The 25,267-nt window shown below is 43.5% G+C and overlaps 2 protein-coding genes across 3 annotated transcripts; one reads left to right on the plus strand and one right to left on the minus strand.

The window, feature by feature from the left end:
* Positions 1 to 1,261: 1,261 nt before the first annotated feature.
* On the minus strand, positions 1,262 to 17,991 carry si:ch211-282j22.3 (ER degradation-enhancing alpha-mannosidase-like protein 3). 2 transcript variants are annotated; one of them, XM_031578051.2, is made up of 21 exons: positions 16,977 to 17,991; positions 16,746 to 16,880; positions 14,120 to 14,165; positions 13,410 to 13,510; positions 12,417 to 12,456; positions 11,795 to 11,907; positions 10,859 to 11,012; positions 9,998 to 10,132; positions 9,704 to 9,809; positions 9,462 to 9,559; positions 9,180 to 9,305; positions 8,181 to 8,264; positions 7,958 to 8,041; positions 7,663 to 7,787; positions 7,201 to 7,366; positions 6,726 to 6,880; positions 5,070 to 5,190; positions 4,566 to 4,739; positions 4,211 to 4,376; positions 3,909 to 4,100; positions 1,262 to 3,729 (listed from the first exon to the last, which is right to left on the minus strand). In XM_031578051.2, exons 2-21 carry the CDS (start codon positions 16,877 to 16,879, stop codon positions 3,476 to 3,478), a joined length of 2,574 nt encoding a protein of 857 aa, XP_031433911.1. In that variant the 5' UTR covers position 16,880; positions 16,977 to 17,991; the 3' UTR covers positions 1,262 to 3,475. The 2 variants fall into 2 exon arrangements, with proteins under 2 accessions (XP_031433911.1, XP_012697080.2); XM_012841626.3 differs by having other exon boundaries at positions 16,746 to 17,991.
* Positions 17,992 to 18,251: 260 nt separating this feature from the next.
* Positions 18,252 to 25,232, plus strand: slc31a2 (solute carrier family 31 member 2). The gene is made up of 4 exons (XM_012841623.3): positions 18,252 to 18,565; positions 20,872 to 20,938; positions 23,062 to 23,341; positions 23,825 to 25,232. Exons 1-4 carry the CDS (start codon positions 18,560 to 18,562, stop codon positions 23,988 to 23,990), a joined length of 519 nt encoding a protein of 172 aa, XP_012697077.1. The 5' UTR covers positions 18,252 to 18,559; the 3' UTR covers positions 23,991 to 25,232.
* Positions 25,233 to 25,267: the final 35 nt, after the last annotated feature.

The following is a 25,267-nucleotide window of genomic DNA, read 5'->3' on the forward strand; positions in this document are numbered from 1 at the left end:
TGGACTCTCATAACTATGGACATTTCCTTTCTCAATTGTTTGACTTTTTCTGTTTTAGGCTAAACAATATCATTTGTTTTATTGGCTAAAAATGACAATCTTTAAATGTAGTAATGATTTGACTAAAACCAGTTAGCTACACCTATTAAAAGAAATTTGAATGAATGGTTGCACATATGCCTTAGACGGGAATGCATCTGACCTTCTGGTCAGGATCCTTTCGAGTCACCAGGTCAATAAAATGTGTGGTGGCATGTGCTCTGTCCCCACACTGTCCTGAAAGAGACACATTTTTGACAGAGGAAAAAACATGCTTTCAAAACAAAGCAGTCAACAGCTCTCTGATCTCATATCCACTCACACACTTTTGCTTGATTTTAACACCTGAGAGGCTCCAATATTTGTCGCTATCAGGATTTAATTCAATTTATATACCTGTAAAGAACCAATACAGTAAATCTCCCATAATGTATGTATGCGATCAATAGGTATTCATCACTTATAGTATGTTTTTACCTTGCTGCCTTAACTTGTGGGCAAAAACAATATATATATATATATATATATATATAAAAATAAAAAACATTTCGGCAGCCATTTTGATCTCTGATATAGCATGTAAATTCTCCATCTCCAAATTCATACCTATGACCGAGAAAGACTGACAATAGTACTTAAGTCACCTGACAACACAGTTAAGAAGGAGAAATCCAGTTGTTAAGTAAGAAAATAAACACATTTACACAACTACTTGGCCCTACCTGCATCTTTGACCCATGAATGTTGTTGAAAGCCTCTCAGAAAATTGTCATGAGATTGTACTCTGCACAAAAAAAGTCACAACTACAATCAATTCACTAGACTCGCAAGATCAGCTCATTTCCCCCCATTAGTGTCTGTTTGTTTCACCTGTTAGGTCGCCTGTTTCGATCCCCTCTTATGTGAAGTTGGGCACTAAATTTGGTTGCCTTCTTCCAAAAATCCATGTTTGGGTTAGACTACATCCATATGAAGGGGAAAGCAATCACTGTGATCTGAGAGCATCAGGATGGACAGAACTCACAAATGGACTGTACATTGTGACATCACAATCTGATTGATTCAAAATGAAATAACTAAAATGCCATAACAAGTAAGGTTAGTTTCTTCTTCTTTCTTTTTTTTTGTTCACTGGTATGTCACAAAATCTTTTTCTCTCTTACACATCTACACACATACAAACACAAATGTGCAAATATATAAATGGAGGTATTCAGAATGATTTCAGTCACAAATCCATTTATTATCAGACAGACTAGATCAGTTGCATTGAGAGCCAACAGAGGATAGGAGACCACATCAGAAGCTCATGCTTGTACAGTAGAGGGACTGAAATGACTTTGGCACTTCGCTTTTACTCATCACACCCTGCACAACTCTCACATGGCAAAATAGTATAATCTCAAGTATATATGAAGATATATAAACATCTCATTTGAAATGCACATTAAAATATTTCCTTCCTCCATTTAATAATATCCCATTGAGTGGTTTCAATCAAGCCATTTAAACATCTTAAAGCACTTAACATATGTAAGATGTTGATTCCTCCTCCCTGGGGTGGGTTACAGTACAATTGAGCCCTTTCTTGAAGTCGATGTACACTGGGAGCTTTCTCGATAGCCGACACAGGGAGGGTACAGCCAAGATACCCAAGTCAGAGTCCGACTAGAAGGACACTATGCTTGTCTTAACAGACTGTGCTGTGAGGTACCAAACCACTCTTCAAAACAAGCAACCACAAACCCAAAGCTACTGTACATCATAACTAACATGAAGTATGACAAACAGTTCAGAAACAGTAAAAAGGATCAGAAAGACAGGTAGTGTCCTTGTGGCCATGGGGCATAAAACCTCAAATAAAGGAATGAAATGTATTGAGCCTCATGACTGATTCTAGCCTCTGTGTGCTTGAAGAATGTAATGGCTGCTGTGTATTTCTCCATGACATGGTCTTACAGTACCAACATGAATGCCACCATAGTCACACGCTCACACCTCTACAAACATGCTTAAGCTGGGTTTGATTTCTAAAGTAAATCGAGAAACAAATGCATGATGGTAAAGAAAAGGGCAATTTTACAACAGTCACCTGCCTCTTGCCTTTCCTTGAAGTCCCCCCTAAGCAACAACATAAACATTCTCCTTCTCACACGCACGCACGCACACACGCACACACACACACACACACGCGCACACACGTTGACGTGTTAAGACAGGTGAGGAGCTTAAGGGTTCTGGAGACCAAAGTGCTGGGGGGAAAAAATCAGTCACAGTAGGCAAAGCTTGTGACAACAGTCTGCCGTCATCTGCCACATTACATCCAAAATGGCTGCCATCTGGTGCTTGGTTGTCACAGAGCAGTGTGTGATCTTAGGCATCTGGTATTAGTCAGTGCCATCCCTTACATGCAACATGTGCATCACGTATTGGCACACAGAAAACAAAACAAAAACAAAACATTGTGTGGTAGTGATCCGACAATTGCACGTGTACATGGAGAACATGCATGCATGAGCACTCACTCACACTCTCTCTCTGTCACACACACACACACACACACACACACACACACACACACACACACACACTCAAGTCTTTGTTGTCCCTGATGCTTCAGTACTTAGACTTAATACAAAAGTGTTTTACCTGACTGTAAGGTTACTGGCCTCTATCTTCACTTTCTAAAACGTGTTTTACTGACTGCATATATTGGTAAAAAACTAAAAAAATAACAAAAATAAACAAAACAAAAATGATATCACAAGTTTGGTCATTGGCTTCCCAGCCCTCCCGAGTAATCACTGGTTCCCAGTTATCAAAGTCAGAACAGTTTGAGCCAATAAATTAATAGAAAAAAAAAAAAAATACATCTGCATTTGTTGGGTCTGTTGCTGCACAGCAACTGTGGTTTTCATGATTTTACCAGTAACTTCCTCTACTAGTTTAAATGGGCCAAGGCTCCCAGAGAGGAGCGGTACTCTTATTCTATAGAGAACACTAGAGAACATGGTTAAGCCCAAAGATGTCACCCTAACCCCTGTAAGGAACCAAGAAGGTCTCCTGCCATGGAAAATCACTTCCACCTTCCCTGCACCATGGGAGCAGAAGACCATCAGTCCGTGGCCTAAGACTATTTCATTACCTCCATATCCATTGTCCAATTCCATTTGTTATGCTAGAACACACAAATTACACAGTTCCACTACCCTACTAACTATACACGATCCATCCCTTACACTAGTGCTTGAGGTCTGAGTTTCCTTTCAAAGTCATTCAGAGACTCTACCACAGGGTAAGAGCCAGCAGTTTAGAGCAGAGCAGAGCCCTTCAAAGGGCGTGCCGGTGCGCTGCCTGAGCACTGGTCCTGGACCAGTGCCTGGTCCTCAGCAGCCGTGTTGCGAGTGGGGGATTCCGTGTCCGGGCTGATCGCAGGTCAGGGGTCGGCTTCAGGTTTGTGGTTTGGCTCTAATCCACAAGCTGGCTGGCTGCCATCTTGTGAGGCACTACAGTGGCCTGAGGGAGAGATGCTCTTCTCCTCTTGCTCCTCATATTTCTTTTTGTCTTTAGTGTCTGTTCTCTCGCTCCCAGGCTCGAGAAGGAGGTGAAAAGTGGTGCCATCTCCACCGCCCTCCATCATCTCTCCCTCTTTCGCCAGACGAAACTTGATATTTAGCTTCTCTGTTTTTTCTGCAATGCAAGAGAAAAGGGATATTCCTATACGGTCTGCCTTTCGACTGTACATTTGTATGTAATGTATGCCTTTTATGTATGTCTCAATCAGTACTGTTGTCATGTTGGCATTACTTGGGCAGCAGAGTGACTTATTAGTTTGGGGTAAGTGTAAATGTCTGTGTCTGTCTGAGTACCTCTGCCCAGCTGGCGTTCTTTGGGCAGTAGCAGCACATCCACGTTGCCATGCTGGTGAAGGGCAGAGGTCAGCTCGGCCCCCTCTCGGCTGAACAGGAACACCAGAGGAATTGTGATGTCATCAGTGGCCACCCCGTCCCCCACCATCTGGAACAGGGGCGTCTCCTCAATGCTGCTGCCCTCTCTGTGGTCTGGGGGAAGTGGTTAAGGTATTGTGGGTGATGTAGTTTATTCAAATGTTGAAAAAGAATGGTATGATACACATTACAGACTACATTTCCGCTGGGTGTAGGTACCTTACCTATGAAGATGACGCCTGTTACCCCGGCTTCCTGTAGTCTCCTGGCTTTAGCGGCAAACATGCAGTCCCCTCTCAGGGCCAAGGCAATGTGGCCCCTCAGGATGTCTGCATTCTCTATGGGGCCACAGGCTGTGTAGGGTTCGCTCTTCACAATGCTGCCCTTCACCTGCAGAATACAGGGGAGGGAGAGATTTAGAGGGAGAGAAAGAGGAGGCAAAAAGTGTATCAGCATCAAAGACAAGGAATAAATGGTTTAAGTATATAGGCAGACACTATGGCTGATGTCTCCAGATGGGCATATTTTGTCTTGTGTCAGTGCTTTGTTTAAAAAAAAAAAAAAAAATGTTTTACTCACCCCGTGCTCCTGTTTGGTAAGGTCCATGCCAAATTTGGCTGGGCCGGCCGTCAGGACAGTTCTACCCAGAAATGGGGGAGAGATGACCTGGACTATGAGGGGGACCACCTCCTCCTCCTCGTCTGGGGTCTGACTGAGCTCAGCCACCAGCCTTACCCTGTACACACCTTTCTCCTGATCACACACACCCACACACACATACACACACACACACAGAGGGGGAGACAGACAGACCGAGAGGGAGACAGACAGACAGAGAGGAAGAGAAAGAGAGAGGGCAAAGAAAAAGAACATATTTTACATTCAATAACGATTAACTGCAACAAACAAAAAGATTCTCCATTTCCAGAATGAATCCAATAATATGATTCAAACTGGAAATAAATATATTATATATTCTAAATGCCATCATTTATATAATTTGAATGCCATTACTGTTCCATTGAGGGTTATGACCACTACATATCTATGTAAATCCTCTCAGGTGCCAGTCGGGAGTCTTACGTGTGGCCCTTTGCCCGCGGTGCCAGTGGCGGCCTCGTTGAGAGGGGTGAGGGTGATGCCCATGCTCTTCAGGAACTCTACTGGCTCCAGACCGGTGTCATGCAGAGGCAGCTCAATGCCCCTGTGAGAGCCAAGAGAACCAAAACAGATAAATCACCATTCCCAGCGCCAAAGTAAAACACCAGGCCACAAAAAGAGACACTGAAATAATTTGTTTTCCCTATCTGAATATTTAATGTCCAACGTCAAAGTAATTTTTGTTCGCTAATGTAGCCTTCATTAGCTGCATGAAGACCTTGATGGCTTTTCGGAATAGAACACAGGTACTGGTGGAGCACAGAGGGCAATTCATCATTCCAAGTGAATAATGCATTTTGGAAGAAGATACATCATTATCAACAAATTATAAGCACATGGTTAAGCATTCAAATCTCACTACCCCACTAGATGAATACCCCCAAAGCAGGGTTCCCACCCATTTTCATTGACAACATTTAAAAACTTCATGACTTGTCACTGACCCTTAATGACATTTCTATGACCCTATGACCCTTTCCATTCCTTTACCAATAAGCTAGTTGGGCTAGCAGAAAACTGTATCATGCTGCAGAAACATTATCATTGGAAGAATGCAATAACATAATTAATTTAATTAAACCTATGACCAAAAAAAGAATTGACTGAATTTCATGATTTGTTTTCCAGGCCTGGAAAACGTGATTTCCATGACCGTGGAAACGGAACAGAACGTGAAAAGGAATCGCTGAGGTATGACGGATAAAGAAAAACGAGAAACAGTGATGCGCACAAACAGTGAGAATGTCAAACGGGACAAATGTTCATATGGAAAAACACAGAGGGAGGCAACATTCAAATGAACATTCATTTAGCACTCTATGTTGCTCTGAGTGTACAAAGGGACAAAGGTACTGCTATACATGACTGACTGAGTGCTACTACATAAGACTATATACAGTACATATACTATATATATATATATATATAAGTAAACATGGCATTTACATGCCAGCGTCTGATTGAGTAATGTAAACTGCATGTATGGCACAAAGCCAAACATTCTGTTGTAAGAGCAGCTTTTTATGGCAGACGATCGCAGTCATGTAAATGCTACCATCTGTAACTCTATGAGCATGTTGCTATCTATAACTCCAAGGTGACTTTATGGCATCCACCCCCTCTTTGTTTGAGGACTATAGTTACCATGGAAGCACAAACGGCCTCTGGTTAGCATTCAGAAAATCTAATTATTGTTAACATGAGCTCCAGCAGATCGACAGCCTCCATGCACGGCAGAAATCTATTGTGGGCACCTCTTTGCACTTCTTTTTAGTTCACATGTGCATACATGTGTTTCCTTGCCGCAGTAGACCTTTGCCAGAGGACACAGTATCTGTTCCTGGAGGGCCGTTCTGTGCTCACAGTTCCGTGCCAACTACCTCTGCGTCATCAAATCACCCAACTGTGCAAGTCTTCAACTCATTCACTCTTACCAATAAGACCATTGAACACTAGATGGCTGTGGCACCTTCTCATGCCGACAAAACCTCCAGCAAAAGAACGAGCACACTCCTAGCCAGGCTCTAGATAGAGAGCTGGGAGACACAGACACAAAACTCAGCTAAACACCTGCCCCACCTGACTGGCGAGGCGTGGTAAGCCCTGCCCACCCCCGTCAGGTACTTGTAGCCGTCGCGAATGCTCTTGGCGAAGGAGGGGTTGTTGGGGAAGAGTGTCTGGGTGCTGGGGCACGAGTAGGTGAACAGGTCCTCCCCATGGTTGCTCAGCTGCTCCTGGGAAGCACACAACAGAGAAACGATTGAGACGCCTTCACATGGGGCAGCCACAGTCAAAGAGGGTGGTCTTGGAGTTCACATTCATATCTAGTCATTTAAAGAATCCTCCAATTCAGAATAACTTTGAACTGTATGTTTCGGGTTAACCAACCGCACAGGACAAACCACAATAAACAAACTATAGATGGCGCTCTTATAATATATTAGGTTCCTTATGTAGCTTATTGTCAACAATGAGCTTGACTGTCTCTGTACGAGCAGTGGTTAAATGCATGCATTGAGCTGTGTGTGTTTTGAAGGGGGGGGGGGGGTCTTACCGTATGGTTCCCCTGGCAGGGAAGCTGGGTGGTGGACAGAGACACAGGAAGCAGGTGGGCCTCAGTGGTGAAGATGTAGTTATCAATGTCCAGAGGCAGCTGGCTCTTCTCCGAGAACAGCAGGTAAAGGTACTTAAACATCTCTGCCAGGAAGAAAGAATCCATCCTGGGAGAAAAACAGAGTGATTAATGTATGTGTGTGTGTGTGTGTGTGTGTGTGTGTGAGAGAGAGATACTAATGGTTGTTTCTAGAAGAACACAGAAATAGGGAATAAGGAAATAAAGTAAAAATAATTTCAAGATATATCTCTCTCTCACCAATGACCATGAATCATTAACATGGAAATACATAGTTCAGTGCATATCCATAACTAAAAGGACAAAATATCTTTGACTGCCACGTATTAGGTTTCTGTTTTCTGTGAGACCCAATTCTTCACGCCTCTGTGGCGTGTCCTCTACCTGTCCTCGTGTGTGCCCGTCCTCACGTCCTGCACGGCGGCAAAACCACAGGGGACGCGAGCGTGTGTGTTCAGCTTTTCCACTATGGACTGGCCCACTTTCAGATAGTACGGGTCCCCTGTTGCCTGCGGAGGACATTTCACAGGGAGTCAGTGTGCTGAAGACAGATTTGAATTGAAACAACCAGGCCTCGCACAAGAATATTTGCAATTATTATTCCTTTTTCGTTAAACATTATCCAGATTATGACTGGTTAGGCAGTCTATAATTAGAATTCAGTTCATTCTTTCATTACCTTGTAAAGGAAGTAGGTGCTTTCTGCAAACTCTGGTCGCAATGGATGCTGGCCCCAGTGGACCCTGAACTCTGTAGTGAAAGCCTGGCAGAGATGAAAAAGAGAGAGAGAGGATTTACTGAATAGATCCAGTGACTCAGGCATATCAGTCACTCCAGTTACTTTTCACCAAATTGTTCCTATAATGGAGGTTCACAATTCTCTGTGGCAGTGTGGTCTTTACCTCTGGCAGAAACTTGTGCTGCTTGGTGACCTGATACAGCATCTCGTGAGTCTCAATAGCTGGTTTTAGATCACCTCTTAGCACCTGAAAACACACAAGGACACAATAATTCAAAGGAAGTGCATGCGCGCGCGCACACACACACACACACACTCACACACACACACACACACGTGGGAAAAACTGTGCACAGTGTCAAACCACTATTTTTAGTTGATTGTGATCATATTAACACAACTTTGCTAACTTCTAACTTCTCAGCTAACTTCTGGATTAGCAGTCAATCTTTAAATGTCTTCCTGTGGTGGTAGAAGCTGCTGAGACTCCACCTGGGAAACTTAATGAAGCAGAGAGCCGAGCAGTCAAAACAACGCTGCCCACTCCCCTGGTGGCAATTACCAAGCAACCTGGTGCTACTGATGACAACATCCAGCAAGAGGTGGCTTACAGCCTGCAGTAAACATCCAAACATCCATCCACCTCCCGAGCCTCTAGGAGAGGACTGTGTGTGTGTGTGTGAGCAAGTGTTTAAGTGTGTGTGAGTGTTGGAGTGAGAGTGTTTAAGTGTGTTGCTGTGTTTCAGCCTGTTTGCATTTGCAGGTACACACTGACACAGTGCTCTGCAGATGCAATGTTGTCAGAGCGTGATCTGTGAGTGTGTTTGAGTGTGTGATCTGTGAGTGTGTGTGAGTGTGTGATCTGTGAGTGTGTGAGAGTGTGATCTGTGAGTGTGTGAGAGTGTGTGATCTGTGACTGTGTGAGAGTGTGATCTGTGAGTGTGTGTGAGAGTGTGATCTGTGAGTGTGTGTGAGAGTGTGATCTGTGAGTGTGTGTGAGAGTGTGTGAGTGTGTGATCGGTGAGTGTGTGTGAGAGTGTGATCTGTGAGTGTGTGATCTGTGAGTGTGTGATCTGTGAGTGTGTGATCTGTGAGTGTGTGTGAGAGTGTGATCTGTGAGTGTGTTTGAGAGTGTGATCTGTGCACGTGTCTCTGTGCGTACCTGCAGTCCAGGGAAGAAGGCGAGCAGAGAGTCCATCCAGCTGCGGACGTTGACAGTGGGATTGTGCATGTGCACATTCAGCAACAGAGGCGGCTGGCTGATGTACTTCATTATGGCACTATAGTGCTGCGGGCATAACACACACACACACACACACACCAAAAAACACAACTCAGAACTGAGTACAGAGTCATGTTGTTCAGTACTGTGGTGAAGTAATATGAATAAAACTCAATATTTATGTAACACTTTTGAACAGGCGTTCTGTGGAGGCACACTTACAGTGTTGAAGCGCTCTAGATACACATTGTCTCCCAGCAAAATGTAGGCCTTCATGAGATACTCATAATAGGAGTCGATGCCAGCACCCACTCCACTATCTGAGGGCAGAGATATCGAGATATCGAGAGATCGAGAGAGAGAGAGAGAGAGAGGCCATAAACATTTTTTGCACACAATTGGCATGTGTGAGGAAAGTACTAGGATCCATACTGGACAGCAGTATGCGTGTTGCACAGACTCACCCCTGCGGACCCAGTCTCCATTGTGGATGTTGATAACCGTTCCAACGAGGTCACTTCCTCTCTGTCTCTTCTCCCAGAGCACATCTAAGGCCTTTCTGGCAGTTTCCTGTGAAGAACACGACACAATGTCATCAAAACACACACGCAACACCAAACTAAATCCCACAACACACACTTGGAAAACTACTACAGCTCTCACACACACACACTAAATACAAAATGTATATATTTTTGCGTCTTCCGTGCCCCACACACACATTCATCACAACAGAACTCCAGAGACAGGAGGCGTACCTCAAACACAGAGTCTCCAGACAGTCTGCTGAGAGCCGCAAACTCCAAGATCATGGTCCCCGCGCACGCAGTGCAGGTGTCTGTCTCCGTGCCTGTGCGGGACAGTGGGTTCAGGACCCCGTACTTTAGGTTTACCTGTAGAGAGAGGGGAGGGGGCGGTGGATTTTAAACATCAGAGGGAACTAGTGTAACTACAACAAAAACTTGAAATAAAATGAAGTCATTTCATAGGATGGCTGTATCAGCTCACATTAATGCAGTCAAGACAAGTATTTTACACACTGAAGACTCAAGTCCACTCTGCCTCTTCCAGTCCATTACCTGAGAGTCTTACTATTGGCTGACAGCCAACTATACCTTGAATGCTCTCGGAGTAGTAATTAGTGGCAGCTGTTTTTTCTAGTGTTCCAATGTGTAGGAGGAGAAGGCATCTCCAGGCTGTGATTATGTGGAGTTTACACATCATGAGACATTTCTAGCTTGGTCTCCCATGCTCACCTTAAGCTCAGTGTCTGTTACGCTGTGCAATCAAAAAACTGTCTGACCACACAGACAATGTAAGCAAAACAGGGGGAAACCTCAAAAAAGACAAATAGCGATGTGGCAGCAACTTTTTGACCATGTCTGTGTGTCATTACCATGAAGGTATTATAAAAGTCTCTACATGTGTGCGCATCAGAGATGGTGTTCCTACATAGGCAGCTAACGATAGTGTATCCCCTTGCCCATGCTTATGAGAGTATGAGTATGTGTGTGTGTATGTGTGTGTGTTGTGTACACAAACTGCTGGGGGAGGTTACAATTCAGAAATGACCTTCAGCTATGACCGCCTGTGAGTGTGTGTGTGTATGCGAGAGTTACCCGCGGGTAAGGCAGGCCGCTGGTGGTGTTAAAGGCCGGCAGCAGCCGGTGGCCGAGGTCTTTGGCCATGTGCAGCAGCTCGTCCCTGTACCACAGCATCCGGTCCCCTCGCTGCCGCAGCAGGTCGGCCATCACGTGCGCACCCAGCAGGCCACTGCAGGAACAACACACTTCTTATCACACTGACACCTTTGGTGCTTTTTTTTTTTACACATTTTCACATCTTTCAAGAAAATCCTGAAAATATACATCAAAGTTTATCAAATCTATAGAATTTATATAAATCTCCATTCAGATACCCACTCTGAACAGCAACATTTCAAAGGACATTTGAGCACTAAGGATTTACCAGTGAAGTCATTTTCAATAAAAAGCACACACCGCTTTCATTATGCTATTCCTGACGTCTTTTGTGTAAAGCTGTACGGACAGACTCTTTCTGTGGATTTGTTCGACGCTGTGCTTAACATAACAAATCCGAGCCCCAGGTGTCAACTGAGTCACAGAAACTGTGTTTTTCAATTAAAACCCCTGGGCAATAAGAGGACATGGGGATAATGCAGAGTCGGGGGTGTGAATGGAGTGTGAATAAGCTGGGGGGGGGGGGGGATGAGTCATCGGCACAGGTTGGGAACTATGCTCTGAAAAGGGAAACTTTAATTAACAGCAATTAATGACTCGGCTAAGTTGAGAAGTTCAGGGCAGGAAAGTGAAGACAAGGAGGCATTATCCCACAGTGGAGGCTAATCACTATAACAGTTTTTAATCAGCTAATTTCAAGTTTAGCTCAGGAGACATATGGTAGTTTTCATAATTGTGTTTCTAAAGATTTGGCCAAATTTGAGTTTTGGAGAACTCATAATTATGTTAGGCTAAGGAGTTCTCAGGATGAGCAGTGTTGGTACTGGACATTTTGAATATATGCAAGAAAGTTACCCTAAGACACGGATATTGGTCTCAAAGACAGAGACGACAATGTCGTTGTCCAGTCGGACGTCTCTCATTGTCTTCTTTACCGCGTCCTCAAACTCGTCCAGCTTGTTCAGGACCTGTGCACAGCAAGAAGGAACACTATTGTTATTACAACTTCCGATTTCGAGAGATGAGATGGAGAATAAAATGGCATAATATGGACAGAGACAGCGACCCAGTTTCTTGTGATATGGACAGATTCTCTAAAACAAGAGGCAGTTCTAAGTATTGATTTACTAGCAGCCGCTGGGTAACACAGAGTTTGTGTTTACCTGATCCACATAACCATTTTCTGCAATGTCTGCTTTCCACTTTAAAAGCCATCCTTTAAAACTACAATTCATTACCTTTCTTGCTCATAATATTGAATTAGTATCAACTTCTAATGTAGCCTTCTCCAAAAGAGAAGCTGGTGAGGTTGAGCTGTAGCAACATGAACAGTCATTGACATCCTTCCTCAATTTCATTAGCTTTAACCAGTCCTGATAAGCTCAGTTTCAGTGCACGGAAACCCTCGCTTTTGTGAAACTCAAGTCTTTTGAGTTTGAGTATCCAGTGACGAAGAATGCATCAACAACATACTCACCACAAGGGTATCTAAGGTGTCGATCAACGTGAGGGAGAACCTAGGGAGGAAGAACCAAATCACAATGAGCAAACCAGAACCGCAATGAGTGGACCTGGACTCACTCTCCTATGAGAACCGTTCCATAGAGAGCACCAGGAGAAATGAACAGAAATGGGGTGATACCAAGAATCCACATTCCATGATGAATTCAATATTGCATTCAATTATATTAATGTCATATATGCCACAGGCTTTGACTTCCTAATAAGCTATTAATCCTCACTGACACATATACACTCTCACACACACACACACTCAGCAAACTGGACTCCGAGGGGAAAAAAAAGACAACCCATTTTGGAAATCGATGATTACCATGATATATCTGGAGGGGGAAATCTATCCTCAAAGGAAGAAATGGGGGGGGGGGCTGACAGAAAGAAGAAAAAGAAAGACAGACAGACAGACAGACAGACAGAGAGACAGAGAGAGACAGAGAGAAACAGAAGTAGGGCAGGGCTCAGGGGGCCCTTTCTCATCCTTCAGTGAGAGCACAAAAACATGATCTGATGAGAGGGTGATCTGTTCTGTCACCTCACCTCCCTATAGGGGACAGGCAGCCACGCACAGCCCAGCCGAGAGGCTGCATTAATGCGCTTGAGAACTTGGCACTCTCCCTATCACACACTACAGAAGAGCACAGGCCTCTGCCTGTTCTATGCAGGTGCAGTGGAGGTTCATCACTACTGCAGGAATAGAACGGTATCTACTGATGTATTTCATGAGGAAATGTGCCACGCCCGAGTTAACATCTTCGACGTCCTCTTTTTTTTAGCATGATGCCCTGAAACCATAAAAGAGAAGAATGTCCAGCACTAGACCACACGAGTGCTTGACAAGATGGTGAGCCCATGCTTGACAGATTGTGAGGTTCCTGGTGATCCCCACTGCTAACGAAGAGTGTCACAAAGAAACACACATGCGCAAAGTGGACGTTAATTTGGCACTCACGTCCCAAGGGCGTCGTCGATGTCTCCGCGACTAGGCTCCAGTCCCCTGACCCGACCCCTGCAGCTCAGTGGCATCAGCTCATCAGCAGGGTAGGCGTACTTCTGCATGGGACCACAAAGCCCAGTGACCATTGACACTCCCCACCAATCGCACACAAAGCATTTAACATATGATTCACTGTATGAAAGCAGGTCAGTACATCCCTTGAAGGACGACATGTATGAAAGGTAAAGGAAAGAATTAGGGTATCTTTTGGCAATTACTTTTATTGGATAGATATTTTTACCAGTAGGATTGAAGACCCACCACAGGGTATCCACATAATGCCTATCATGGCTAAATGGACTAAATATTTAATTGCAGTTTATCACGCACTGCCATGCCTTCTAAAGGACAGAAACTAGGGCTGCTGCTCTGATTACCTAATATATATATATATATGGGATATATGATATATATATGGGATAGCATAGCATCAGGTGACAATGGTGGCGGTGGGGTGGTGGTGGTGACAAAGAGAGCTGAACATAGAAAGAGCTCTTTGTTCGAAGCATCCTGGATGATTTGACTACTGAGGTGAAGCATGCAACACACACACGTGCACAGACAGTTCATGTGAACTGTGGAATGTTCAGTCTGTCTTTCACTGTAATGTACAGGATTGCTTAAACATCTCAGGTCCTTCATGGGCCCATGACTTGGTCCCTTACCATGTAGCTGCCATATGCGTGGTCAAACATCTCCAGAATCTGGTCCCTGAAACACAAAAGAGTTCATGAACGGTAATGGTAAATGGACTGCATTTATACAGCGCTTTTCTACTTATAGAACACACACTGTACAAATGAATGCCTCAGACATCTACCCCTTCACACATCGACCCCTTCACACACCAATGGCAGAGGCTACTATCAAGGGTCTCAACATACACATCGGGAGCGTTTCAGTATCTTGCTCAAGGACACTTCGACACTTGGTGAGGAGGGGTCGGGATCGAACTAGCAACCTTCCGATTGCTGAACGACTCCTCTACCTCCTGAACCCCAACCATGACATACGTGCATGCATGCATTTCGCTGATCCACCAACATTCACTTTGGCCAGTACAGAGTGTCTTATGCCTGTCTAATATCTAAATGTTTTTTTTTTTTTCAACACTATTAGAACATCGAATGCATTAGTTCTCCCCAGTCAGCAATTATCCATAATAAATGTTATTTATGAAACACTGTGTTGTTGCATCTTTAATTCTTAAGCCTGCACACTAAAGAGACAATGATGAAACACGAAACCTTTGACCATGAATGATTTGTGAAAAATGCAATTGCTTTTCATTTTAAGTGAATAGCCTACATTATGGAAGCATAATAAAATCTGCAAAAACCTGGACGTTTAGTTGTTATAGCATTTTCATATATATGAAAATAAAGAGTAAAAAAAACTTCTGTGGCCTCATCCCCAACCACACTGTAAACATCATCCAGTACTTGAGCTTCTGATGGCTTGCTCCCATGCATTGCAGGAACCATGCTCCAACAACTATGCCTAATCTGAGTACACAGGACAGTCAACAGCCACTGAGCCACAGTACTGGTCTCTATGCTATGTGCTGCTGCTGTTGTAGAAACCCCAGAGAGCGACTCCTGGGAATAATCTCAGATGGTGAGCGAGCTGGTCACAGACTGCCGGTACCGCACTAAAGCCTGCTACGTCTGTTCCTCTCCAGAGTGTGAAGAGGAGGTGGATTGGTAAATAACATTTCTTCTCATTCAGCATCAGATGCATCAGACGCCCTTGACGAGATGAGACAGTTAGGGTTTAGAGCCTTTTGTGGTCTGAACAGGTGGCAATTCGCCATCTTGGTCTTCTCAGCAAAGTGCCAGTTAAGATAAATTGCAGGCGTTTGTTTGTTTGTTTGTTTGGTGTGTGTGTGTGAGTGTGTGTGAGTGTGTATGTATGTAAGAAAGAAAGAAAGAAAGAAAGAAAGAAATCTTTCAGCCAACCATCCATTGGGGCAGCCTCCTCCTCTGTAATAATACACACAGCCTGTACTGGGAGCCCCATCCTCTCCAATAAGAAAAGAGGACGGATGTGAAAGAGCTAAAACACATCATTCTCTACCGCCTGCTCCACACCACGGGCCTGTGTAGTGGGCTTGTACGGACTCCCTTTTTGTTTCATAGGAGCACTGGGAGAGATTTGGAAATAGCATTCACACATGAGGGTGTGTCCACAGGGGCAGATGGCAGCACACACTGTGATCACTGATAGGTGAAATACACCTCAGGGGGCAGCACCATCTTCATGAAAAAGAAAAAAAAATATTGAGGGAGTAGAAGGATTTAATAGGTAACGATTACGATGGAAAAAGTAGAGAACATCCCATAACAACTAACATAGCCTTTTGCAACAAGGGCACTATCATTGGTACACAATCACAAGCTGCTAATTTAGGTTATTAAAGCTGGTTATTTCATGTGGGAAAAGGCTACTGCTGTTACACACAGTGCTGCCTATTGCATCTTAAAGCTCAAGAGGGTCCTGGAATAAGCAGTCGACTTAGGTTTTTAAATTCTGCGCATCATCCATTACCGGATCTGTGTCAGTGTCAGTTTATAGCTGGGTCCTCTCCTTCAGGTTAGGTCTTTGATTCAACTCTCTGCATTCACACTTGACAAAAGGCATATGATAGCTGATTATGATTTATACCACTCTCTGCTCCTCACCGCTGACAGGAATGGACAGTGATCACACACTTTCTCGGTTTACCAACAGCAATCAGGCTGGACCGGTTATATAGCGTAACACCTATCCTAGAAGCGTGAGATTTAATTACAGCAAAATGAACAATCGCTAATGTCTCAGACCCGCCTTATTACAATCACGACTCAGTAATTTACACTTAAACAGAAGCTCTCAAGTCGACAAACAAGTCTAGACGTGCAAGTCAACGCAGAGAGTGCTGGTGCTGGTAAACGGTGAATGTGTGGATTCTCATCACATTAAAAAAAGATGGGGCAATGTATGGTTGAGCAACTTTCATCATCATACATTACATGGTGAGGCATCTGCTGTTTCTGTGCCAGGAAAATTGGCGTTGGGCTGACAGATGTCATTACACTGAACTAGTTTAAGACTCCCACTAAGCCGAGGCTTTGCCCAGACGAAACGTTGAGAGATAACAGCCGCGTGTCCACTGGTCATGTTTGTGAGGTTGATCCACAGCAAACATCAACCACCTACGCATCCTAGGTCACTGTGGGAAGTAAAGTGCACTACCACATACCAAATTGTTTAAAATCTCAAGGGAATAGTTCTTTCGAGGTGTTCTCTTACCTTATTTTGTTCTTATCCTCGGCTGACATGGCCTGATCGTCTAGGCCAGTCACTCCGTGCGACAAGTTTATGACGATGAGCAGTATTGTCAGAATCATTCCAAAACCACGGCACGCGTGTGAATCTCTGACCATTCTGAATGTGAACAATGTTGATAACTAACAAGACGTTGTAGGGAAACACTCTTTGTATACTTTTAATTCTCAATGTCACTTCCTGGGGGATCCATACCTGTCAAAGCGACTCCTGGACAGTCAGCGTAAACGTTATTCAACTAGCGACAATATTTGTTAACGTTAGCTAGTTAGCTAGCTAATATTAAGCTAATTTGTGTTCAGAGTTTCAACTAACTTTGACCCCTATCTTGTTCTGCACCTGTTATCTCCCTAAAGCCTAACCCCATCAACCTTGGTCGTGGAACGATTTAGGAAGACATTGGTTCCTGGTGAAACCAGGCGGATTTAAAATGTGATCTAACTAAGCCACTGCTAGCAATACTAGGACAGGGAGCTACCTAGCTATGCTAGCTATGCGAATTGCACAAGTCACTAGCAAGCATAGCAAACAAAATCACATGCATTGCAACATAGAGCAGACCTTTTCCCTCTAACAGTAAGTGTCCTGATGACAACCGTTCAAAACGCAGTGTTGTCAGTAAACGACAAAAACCGATGACTTGACCAATGTCTACTAATGACACCGTCAACGATAGAGAGTTGTCTGATTGTCCAGCTAGCTGTCAAATTAGCCTCTATCTCGTAAACACTTCCAAATTGGCAAGTGGGCTTAACCTACTGTCTTGTAGCTTTGGTTTCATGCCTGTATGTGCTGAACCCCACGCCTCGCTTATATTGTTCTCGAGAGGGAGATGTTCCTGTAAAAGACACTTGAACGCATCCAACTCCTGTGGAGTTCCATTCTTAACTTCGACCCCCGATTGCCGAAATTACTATTGCACAAACTGAGAGAGCGTCGAGCACATTGCTTTCATTCAACAACGCTGCACTTTTCTGTAAGGCTTTTCCACTGGATAAGAATGTTTAGTCCCACGAATGGCAAGAATCTAACGTTACCTACATTCCATATGCTTACAACAAAAAACCTGCTGCCAGTAAGTCCAGCTGGAAATACTACCGACACACTGGAGTTTCATTGGTCCCTGCGACTTTTTCGTAATCACACTGGGCGGAGTCTTCGAAATTCAACATAAACTGCTAAACTGATTTTGTGTTCTTAAAAGGGTTCGATAGTGTTAACTGTTCATTTGCCTTTTAGAGATAAAATTTAGCAATATGAGATTTCAGTGTCCTCCGGAAAATAATTGAAGCAAGGTAACGGGGGCAGATATTTCAGCAGTAACTGGACCAATCCGAATTCCAGATGATAGGAACATGTGTGCTTGATATGGAGAACCAACCATAAAAGGACATTTCCACTCCTTCTTATTGTAGTGTTTTTTTTTTTGTCTAAACAAGTTTGTGTGTCAGCATTGCCCCCTTTCCATAGTTGCGAACTCGATAGACAATGCACAGTGAACCGTTTTCACAGTTAACTAGTACTTATAGGCGACATCTTCCTCAAGGACTGATTCCAAAGGGCAGCAGGCAAACGGAAATGACTTCAACTACCATCAGACCTAGCGGCGTTTAAATACGTAAGGTGCTTACAGCACGCCGTTTGTCTCAAGTTCCTCCACACTGCAACATGCGACGCACATAGTTCGGTCTACAATAACGGGACAACTGCTGCGGCGCTGCCTGTAGGAAGAGGACACAATTGGGCTGCGTTCACTGAGCTTACGGTCAAAGTTGAGCATGTCTGTAAGTCCCATCAGAATGCAATATGTTTTTTTTTGTCAGTTATAGTTTTGTTATAGCTACTTGTCGAGCATCTGGCTATATTCATCTATCGAAAGAAATGCGCTTGCTTCCAGAAAATTGCTACTGAATCCAAATATCCACATAATCGACATAATTGTTTCCTAAATGTTGTAATGGGAAAGAAAGTAAAAACAAAAGCCAACAAAGAAGCCAGTCTTTGCATGTTCCCACTGTTGGTGTTTTACTAGTGTCCTCCTCCTCGGCTCTGGACGCATTGTTCTTGTGGTTTGTGGAGGTAACATAGCTAAGGGACCGTAGTAATATAGGTTGACTACAACTGGGCTGTAGACTTTGTAACAGGCTTTCACATCGCCTATATTTCTAAGCGCCGATGAAGGATCCTAAAAACCCTCAAAAATCAGCCTCGCCCTCAGTTTGACAACATTCACTGTGCACAGATAATATTTTGCTCAGAGTTTACTTGACCCTAGCCAACTTGAATGTAGTTGTCATAACATACTGGAGATTGGAGTTTTAGGAATTTGTGGTGTTGTCTGCATGACTTAATTTGATTCTGATGGTAAGTTGATTTAACATATGCCTCCATTTGCCATGAGTTATTTAATTTCAGCTTGACAATTCAAATGGCGTGAATTAATGACTTTGGTGTAAAGCCTTGGATTGGCGATGAGTTACTTGTGTTAGCCCAAAGGCATTCCAACTTTAACATCATTAAGTTTCAAGATCAGACGAAGAACCACATGACGTGACACAGTAACCAGTGTCATAAACATTTATACAATAATCTGCTTGTGCAGGTTTAAAATATAATGTGGTTTAGGTGTGTGTATTGTGTAGTCATAAATAACTAAATTACCTTTACAATTAACAGTGTTCTGTCACTAAAGTAGAGGGGTGTGTTCTGTTGATTTACATAGTACTGTCTGTCTCATGAGGGAGAAAGAACCCTGTCTGTCACGAGAATAGGTGTGTCATTGACATTGCTGTTCTGTCAGGAAACGAAGAGCTGCGATTACTCAGAGCCACAACTTTTACCCCATATCCTCAACTGAGCTTAAATGCTATGGAGTATTTCTATTGTCACCTTTAATTTGCTTTTGGATGTGAATTGGCCCCGAGAGCTCAGTGCTTTCCAACTAAAGTAACACAGGCAAATAGACAAAACACGAGCAAATAAAAAAATATATCTTCATCAGTTTTACAACTGGGACACTGAAGAGTGATGAGCACGTCTGGACATGCTTGTCATTGTTTGCCAACCACCATATCAATAGAAGAAGAAGAAGCATGCTGAAACCATGTCCAGAGGTGTTCATTGCTTTTAAGTGTCCTCAGGAAACACTTCCAAGTGTGTTTTCTAAATGCTGTGCATGTGTTGTCAAATTGATGAAGATGTTTTCTTAATTTGCTCGTGTTTTTTGACTTTGACTTCTGACTCTCAGGGCCACCATAGAATTGCCTTTTAAAGGTACAGTCCACAATTCTAGCGAAAGGTTGTTGATATTTGAGCTCAGCAGCCAATCTAATACCCCTCCTTTCTGTGGTCATGAAGCAATGTTGTTGACTGTGCAGGAAGTCCTGAGATTTTTCGGCGCACACACTAGACAGACAGATAGATAAATGTGAGGAGAATTATTACTGAATTTGACTAAAAGTTTAATAATAATTTTAAAAGTTGAATGGATTATAATCAATGACTGGATCTTTCAGAACGTCAAATAATTAGGCCTATGTAGTCTAACTATACAATCTGGCAGCACAAGGTTTGTTTCTAGTTCTAGTTTCAGTTTTATTTTTGGACTAGACTTACGTATTCTAGCAGGAGTGGTTCAGGTGGAAACTTCCCACATCATATTCACAGTGGATAGGCAGTGGATATGCAATGGGTGCAAGAACTCTGAGCACTTATTGTCTCTATACAAAAGACCTCTATAACCGACAGCCAGGAACAGGGATGAGTATAAACACAAGAATACCAGAATTGGCTCCTATTGGAAGGCCACACATACTTTAAGCATAACACAGATTTCCGTCTACGAAGGTATGCAGCTGGTGACATCAGTGTTCTAGGCGTAGGCCTAGTAGTTCACAGTGAAACTGGATAAATAATGGGAATCTGGCTGTCATGGTGGGCAGTGTCATACAAAGAGTGCTAAGTGGTGTGAGGGTGTGGGACCCTGGAAAATGAATGGTATTGTGAAATAAAAAAAGGTCATATTGCTGTCTGTAATTGCCGAAATGACAGTCACTGATACCGTATCTCTCCTTTGTTCTGCCTTTAATAGATGCACTTTGAGGCCTCAAGCAGCGTCACGCTGCTATTTGACTTCTGGGATGTGCATGGACCTGCAGGTAAAGCACAGCATTGTAATCACAGACTTGACCAAAAACACCACCCCACTTAGAGACTTCATCCAAACACCACCCACTTACAGACTTCATCCAAACACCACCCACTTACAGACTTCATCCAAACATCACACATCACAGCCATATACGCCATACAACTGCCCCTGTCTGGCATTTAACAACAGAGCGTAATGTTTGAGTGACTATATGCTTACACAGACAGTAGCTAATCACCACATTTAGCACTCATTTGTCAGCAGATGTCGGTTCCTTTTTTCCTACAAGGGTAAAGGGTTCCAAAGGCTTACCTTTCCATATACAGTGATTTGGTTCAAAGAAAGCTAGGCTATATTGAAGCCAAGTGCTTTAATTAATGCTCTGAATCCGTGTTAATCTCAGAGAGTAATTGTTATGCCAACCAACAACATGCTATTTTTATTTATTTCGAAGTATTATTTACAATAAATACACTAGGGCATTGTTCCTTGTTTTCAGGGCATAGAAGGTGCATATAACTAACTTTATAAGGCCTTGTTGTTTGTCACTACTGTAGAAAGGTGAGCCTGTAAGACAGCTTATTGTGACCCTTAAATTCACTTGTTTGTATAGTTTGTCTGATGATGTCTAGACCTGCATAATGTTCTTATTGTGGTTGTTGATGTAGGATTTCCTTAGGGAAAAAAAGAAAAAATGGTGTTGTGTCTTTTGCACAGTTGGAAGAGAACAGGGCCAACCTGTTTTATGGGGTTATCACACCCAGACTGCTGTGAGCAAGCTACTCTTTCACAACAATGTACCATGTTTATGATTACTGTATCTCCACCAAAACTGGCACTGACAGCAGAAATGAATAAAGTATATTGTGCGTAGGCCTACAAATATGCTTGTTTGGATATGTTCTAACATGCACGGCATCACTGTGAAACCACAGTGAACACTGCTGGCATGCTTTGCCAGCATGTTGGTTGAGTTAACATGGGAGCAGAGGTAGCAGTGGAAAATGGCACATAGACAGCTTTCCACTTTCCATTTTGTCGCCTACAGCAATTAGCAAACCTCCTGTGTCTTGGGTTAGCAATGCACAATTCAATGACCTACATCTGACCCAGCAGAACCATAGACATTAGCTTTCTGAATTAAGAACCAGTTCAGGCTTGTGAGAGATGTTTTGGGGTGTTAGGAGTGAAAGGTGAAAATTCACCCTAGTTACTTCAGGACTCCGAAGCTGTCAATCAGTATATTTATTCAACAAGAACAATTGCAATCGGGCTCACTCACAGCACAAGGATGAAAGTGAAGCCAGATTGCAATTATTCTTGTTGAATAAATATACTGATTGACAGCTCTGGAGTCCTGAAGTAACTAGGGTGAATTTTCACCTATCATATTTGGGGGCTCGTGACTGGGATTCCAACAACCTCATCGACTCTCCACGCTGGGCTAATCATCAGGATCTGAAACCGTTTGGAACGGTAAAGGTTATATGTAAAAGCGCTGTTCACCTTCAAGCCTGTAAAGAGAGCTAGAAGGAAGGTGTCATCTGAAATTGAAACTCTCTAGGCCTATTTCTCCGGATATTTCTGTATATATTCCTGTTCGCCTTGTATGAAGGGAACAAACTTCAATTTCTGTTTTCCTGAGGGGTCCCCTGGTAGGCCTCTGGGTGCATTAGTAAAAAGGCTATACGAAAAGGGGTATAGTCCGTTACGAATAGATTTTATTCCTGAGGGAGACGAATTATAAGAGCTATCTCCAGTCTCCTTAAGAGATAAAATATAGTTATAGAGACACTCCTGTCTAGTCAAAACAAGGTTCTCGACCGAGCTTCTTGTATTTTCTCAGGGTCGAGAAAACAATAAGTGGCGCCAGTTAATCAAAGTTACACATATACACAGGAACACAGAAAAGCCATGTGCCTGTTAACATAAGCATATAATGTAATTATTAAAACAAGGCACTTGATTCATATATTCTAAAGTCATTAACAGTGTTTGGTTATTATCTCCATCAAGGAGTGTCGTTGTATTTCATATAATTCCTCAGTCGAACCTTTTTTGGGATATTTACCTTCTGCACCTCTTTTTGGGTTCTGTGTTCATCTTCCGGTCTCGTTCTCTTTTCTGCAGGAATGGTGCTGTCAGTCTTTGTGGTACTGCTGTTCACCATTTTCTACGAGCTTCTCAAGGTGTGGAAGGTGGGGTTGAGTGAGCGCTCCCAGACCCCATGTCCCCCTCCCTTCCCCTCCCCTCTCTCGCCTTCGGGGGCCTGTTTCCCCCCGCCACCAGCCTGCTTCTCTCCCCAGCTAGAGAGTCATGACAGCATCTCTGAATTGGCCAGCAGCCCCTCCGAGTCCTCCCTCAACCCTGCTGACAGCGCCAGCACTGCCACCAACACTAGCCTGAACAGGTAGGACAGTAGAATAGTCTGTTTATCTCTGGTTGGTTTAGTTCCCGATCTCAACAAGATTCCGTAAATGTTTTACATTTTCCATTGAGAGCCTTGATGGAACGAGAACAATGGATGTCCTTGGAACCATTAGCCCTATAGCGGAAGAATGGTTTATAATTAAGGGGTTCGTTTTTGGCTCTGGGGCTCGGAAAGTCTTTTTCAGTGCCTGCGGTTTACGGTACAGCATCACCAACATCATGAAAAGGGTTTCACTGCATATTTGCATTGCAGTGGGAAAGTTTCAGAAATTTAAAACAAAATTGACCAAAGCATGGTACGGAAATTAGTTGAACCTCACGTACGTATGTCTGCAAGAACGAATGAATGAAGATAAAAGGTACAGACCAAAAAGAGTGTCCTGTGTGGACATTATTCTAACCTAGTGTGCCTCGTCTGCCATTACTGTCACGCCTGCCCATCACTGTCTCCTCTCTCCCACAGCTGGCTCGTGCATGGGCTCCAGACCCTCCTCCACATCGCGCAGGTCACGCTGGGCTACATGCTCATGCTCTGCGTCATGACCTACAACGTCTGGATCTTCCTGGGGGTCATAGTGGGCTCAGTCCTTGGCTACTTCCTGGCCTTCCCTCTGCTGGGTAAAGTCTGAGAAAGACCAGGAGGTCTAGGCTCGGGAGAGCGATGGAGGACAGAACTTACTGGAGAGAGTCTCCCATACCCTTGTGTTAGACACTGTAAAAGACCCATGTTGACTGCTGTTGGGTCTAGAGGACTGTGCAATGTGAAGAGAGAGCGTGTTGGTGTCACAAGCTCCAGGAGCGCTGAGGTTAATATGGACGTGAGACGGAGAGGAAATGAAAGGGTTAACCAGCTCTGTGTGTCCTCCTCAAGTGTTTTGGTTTTTACAAAAGAAACCCATTTTTTGGAACCTGAAATTGTCCAAAAACATCTCATGTACATTCTGACTTCCAGTCGAAGTGAAGAGAGTATGATACTGCCAGTTGCTTGAAACGATTTTTAGCCTGTACTGAAATTTCACAGCCCTTTCGTAAGACTGTGAGTTCCTTTATTACAGTGGTGTGGTGGCGTGTGACTTGAATGTTGCAATGCTGTAAACTTGGGCCCTTTGTCAGCTCTCTTCCCCTGCCTGGGAGGGGAAGCGCTGAATGTGCTTGTCCTCAGAATTACTTTACACAGAGCAAACGCACTGAGTGGCCTTAGTTAATTAATCACCAGCACTAACCTAAAATGTTTGAATCTGTTAACAATCAGTGGAGAGGCTTGTGACTTTGGAAGTACTGATAATACTTCTGGGATGACTGGCAGAGTTGGCTTGATCAGACCATTGGCGAGACTTTTTCTGTTTCTTTTTCCCAAATGCCACTTGTCCTACTAGAGTTCTTTATCTGTCTTGTATATCTGACCCTTCACCCTAAATCACTGAGTAGAAATAGAATTGACCCACTCAAGCCAAAGGCATACTACTGTACCCTTTTGGATAAGTAAGTCTTCAGTACACTCCCAATCTCATTTTACTTATCACTAAGCCTTTCCAAGTCCCTAAACCTGAAGTCTGTTTAAATAACATGCCCTGTATTTTGTGACAGCTCCAGTGATTACCCTGACACAGCGTCACCACGATAACAGCTAGTACCATTTGGTGACTTGCTGTTGTCACTGGCTTTTGCGATTTTTTTTTTACTTACTTGTTTTTGTGGTTTGCTGTGAATAAACTGAAATGACTACAGTTGTAGTTTGCCTCCCTCTCAGATCTGATGCTCATCATTTTCCCCATGTCTGAAGGATGGCCATAAATGCCAGGTCATTTTATGATCTGTTTATATTTCTACTGCCAAGTCCTTACAAATAAATGACAGTGGTATAGAGTATATTTAAGTGTCATTCAGCAAGCAACTTTCATTTAAT

This window comes from Clupea harengus, chromosome 12, assembly GCF_900700415.2.
Source record: "Clupea harengus chromosome 12, Ch_v2.0.2, whole genome shotgun sequence".
NCBI lineage: Eukaryota > Metazoa > Chordata > Actinopteri > Clupeiformes > Clupeidae > Clupea > Clupea harengus.

Bases quoted from the DNA above. Each gene is read 5' to 3' on its own strand.
- si:ch211-282j22.3 (XM_031578051.2), bottom strand. From the start codon at position 16,879: ATGGTCAGAGATTCACACGCGTGCCGTGGTTTTGGAATGATTCTGACA. The intron at 13,511-14,119 runs GTAAGGGACCAA...GGTCCCATGCAG, and splicing joins ACGCATATGGCAGCTACATG to AAGTACGCCTACCCTGCTGA. The intron at 8,042-8,180 runs GTAAAGACCACA...CATCTCTGCCAG, and splicing joins AGCACAAGTTTCTGCCAGAG to GCTTTCACTACAGAGTTCAG.
- slc31a2 (XM_012841623.3), top strand. The intron at 20,939-23,061 runs GTAAAGCACAGC...TCTTTTCTGCAG, and splicing joins GGATGTGCATGGACCTGCAG to GAATGGTGCTGTCAGTCTTT. The intron at 23,342-23,824 runs GTAGGACAGTAG...TCTCTCCCACAG, and splicing joins ACCAACACTAGCCTGAACAG to CTGGCTCGTGCATGGGCTCC.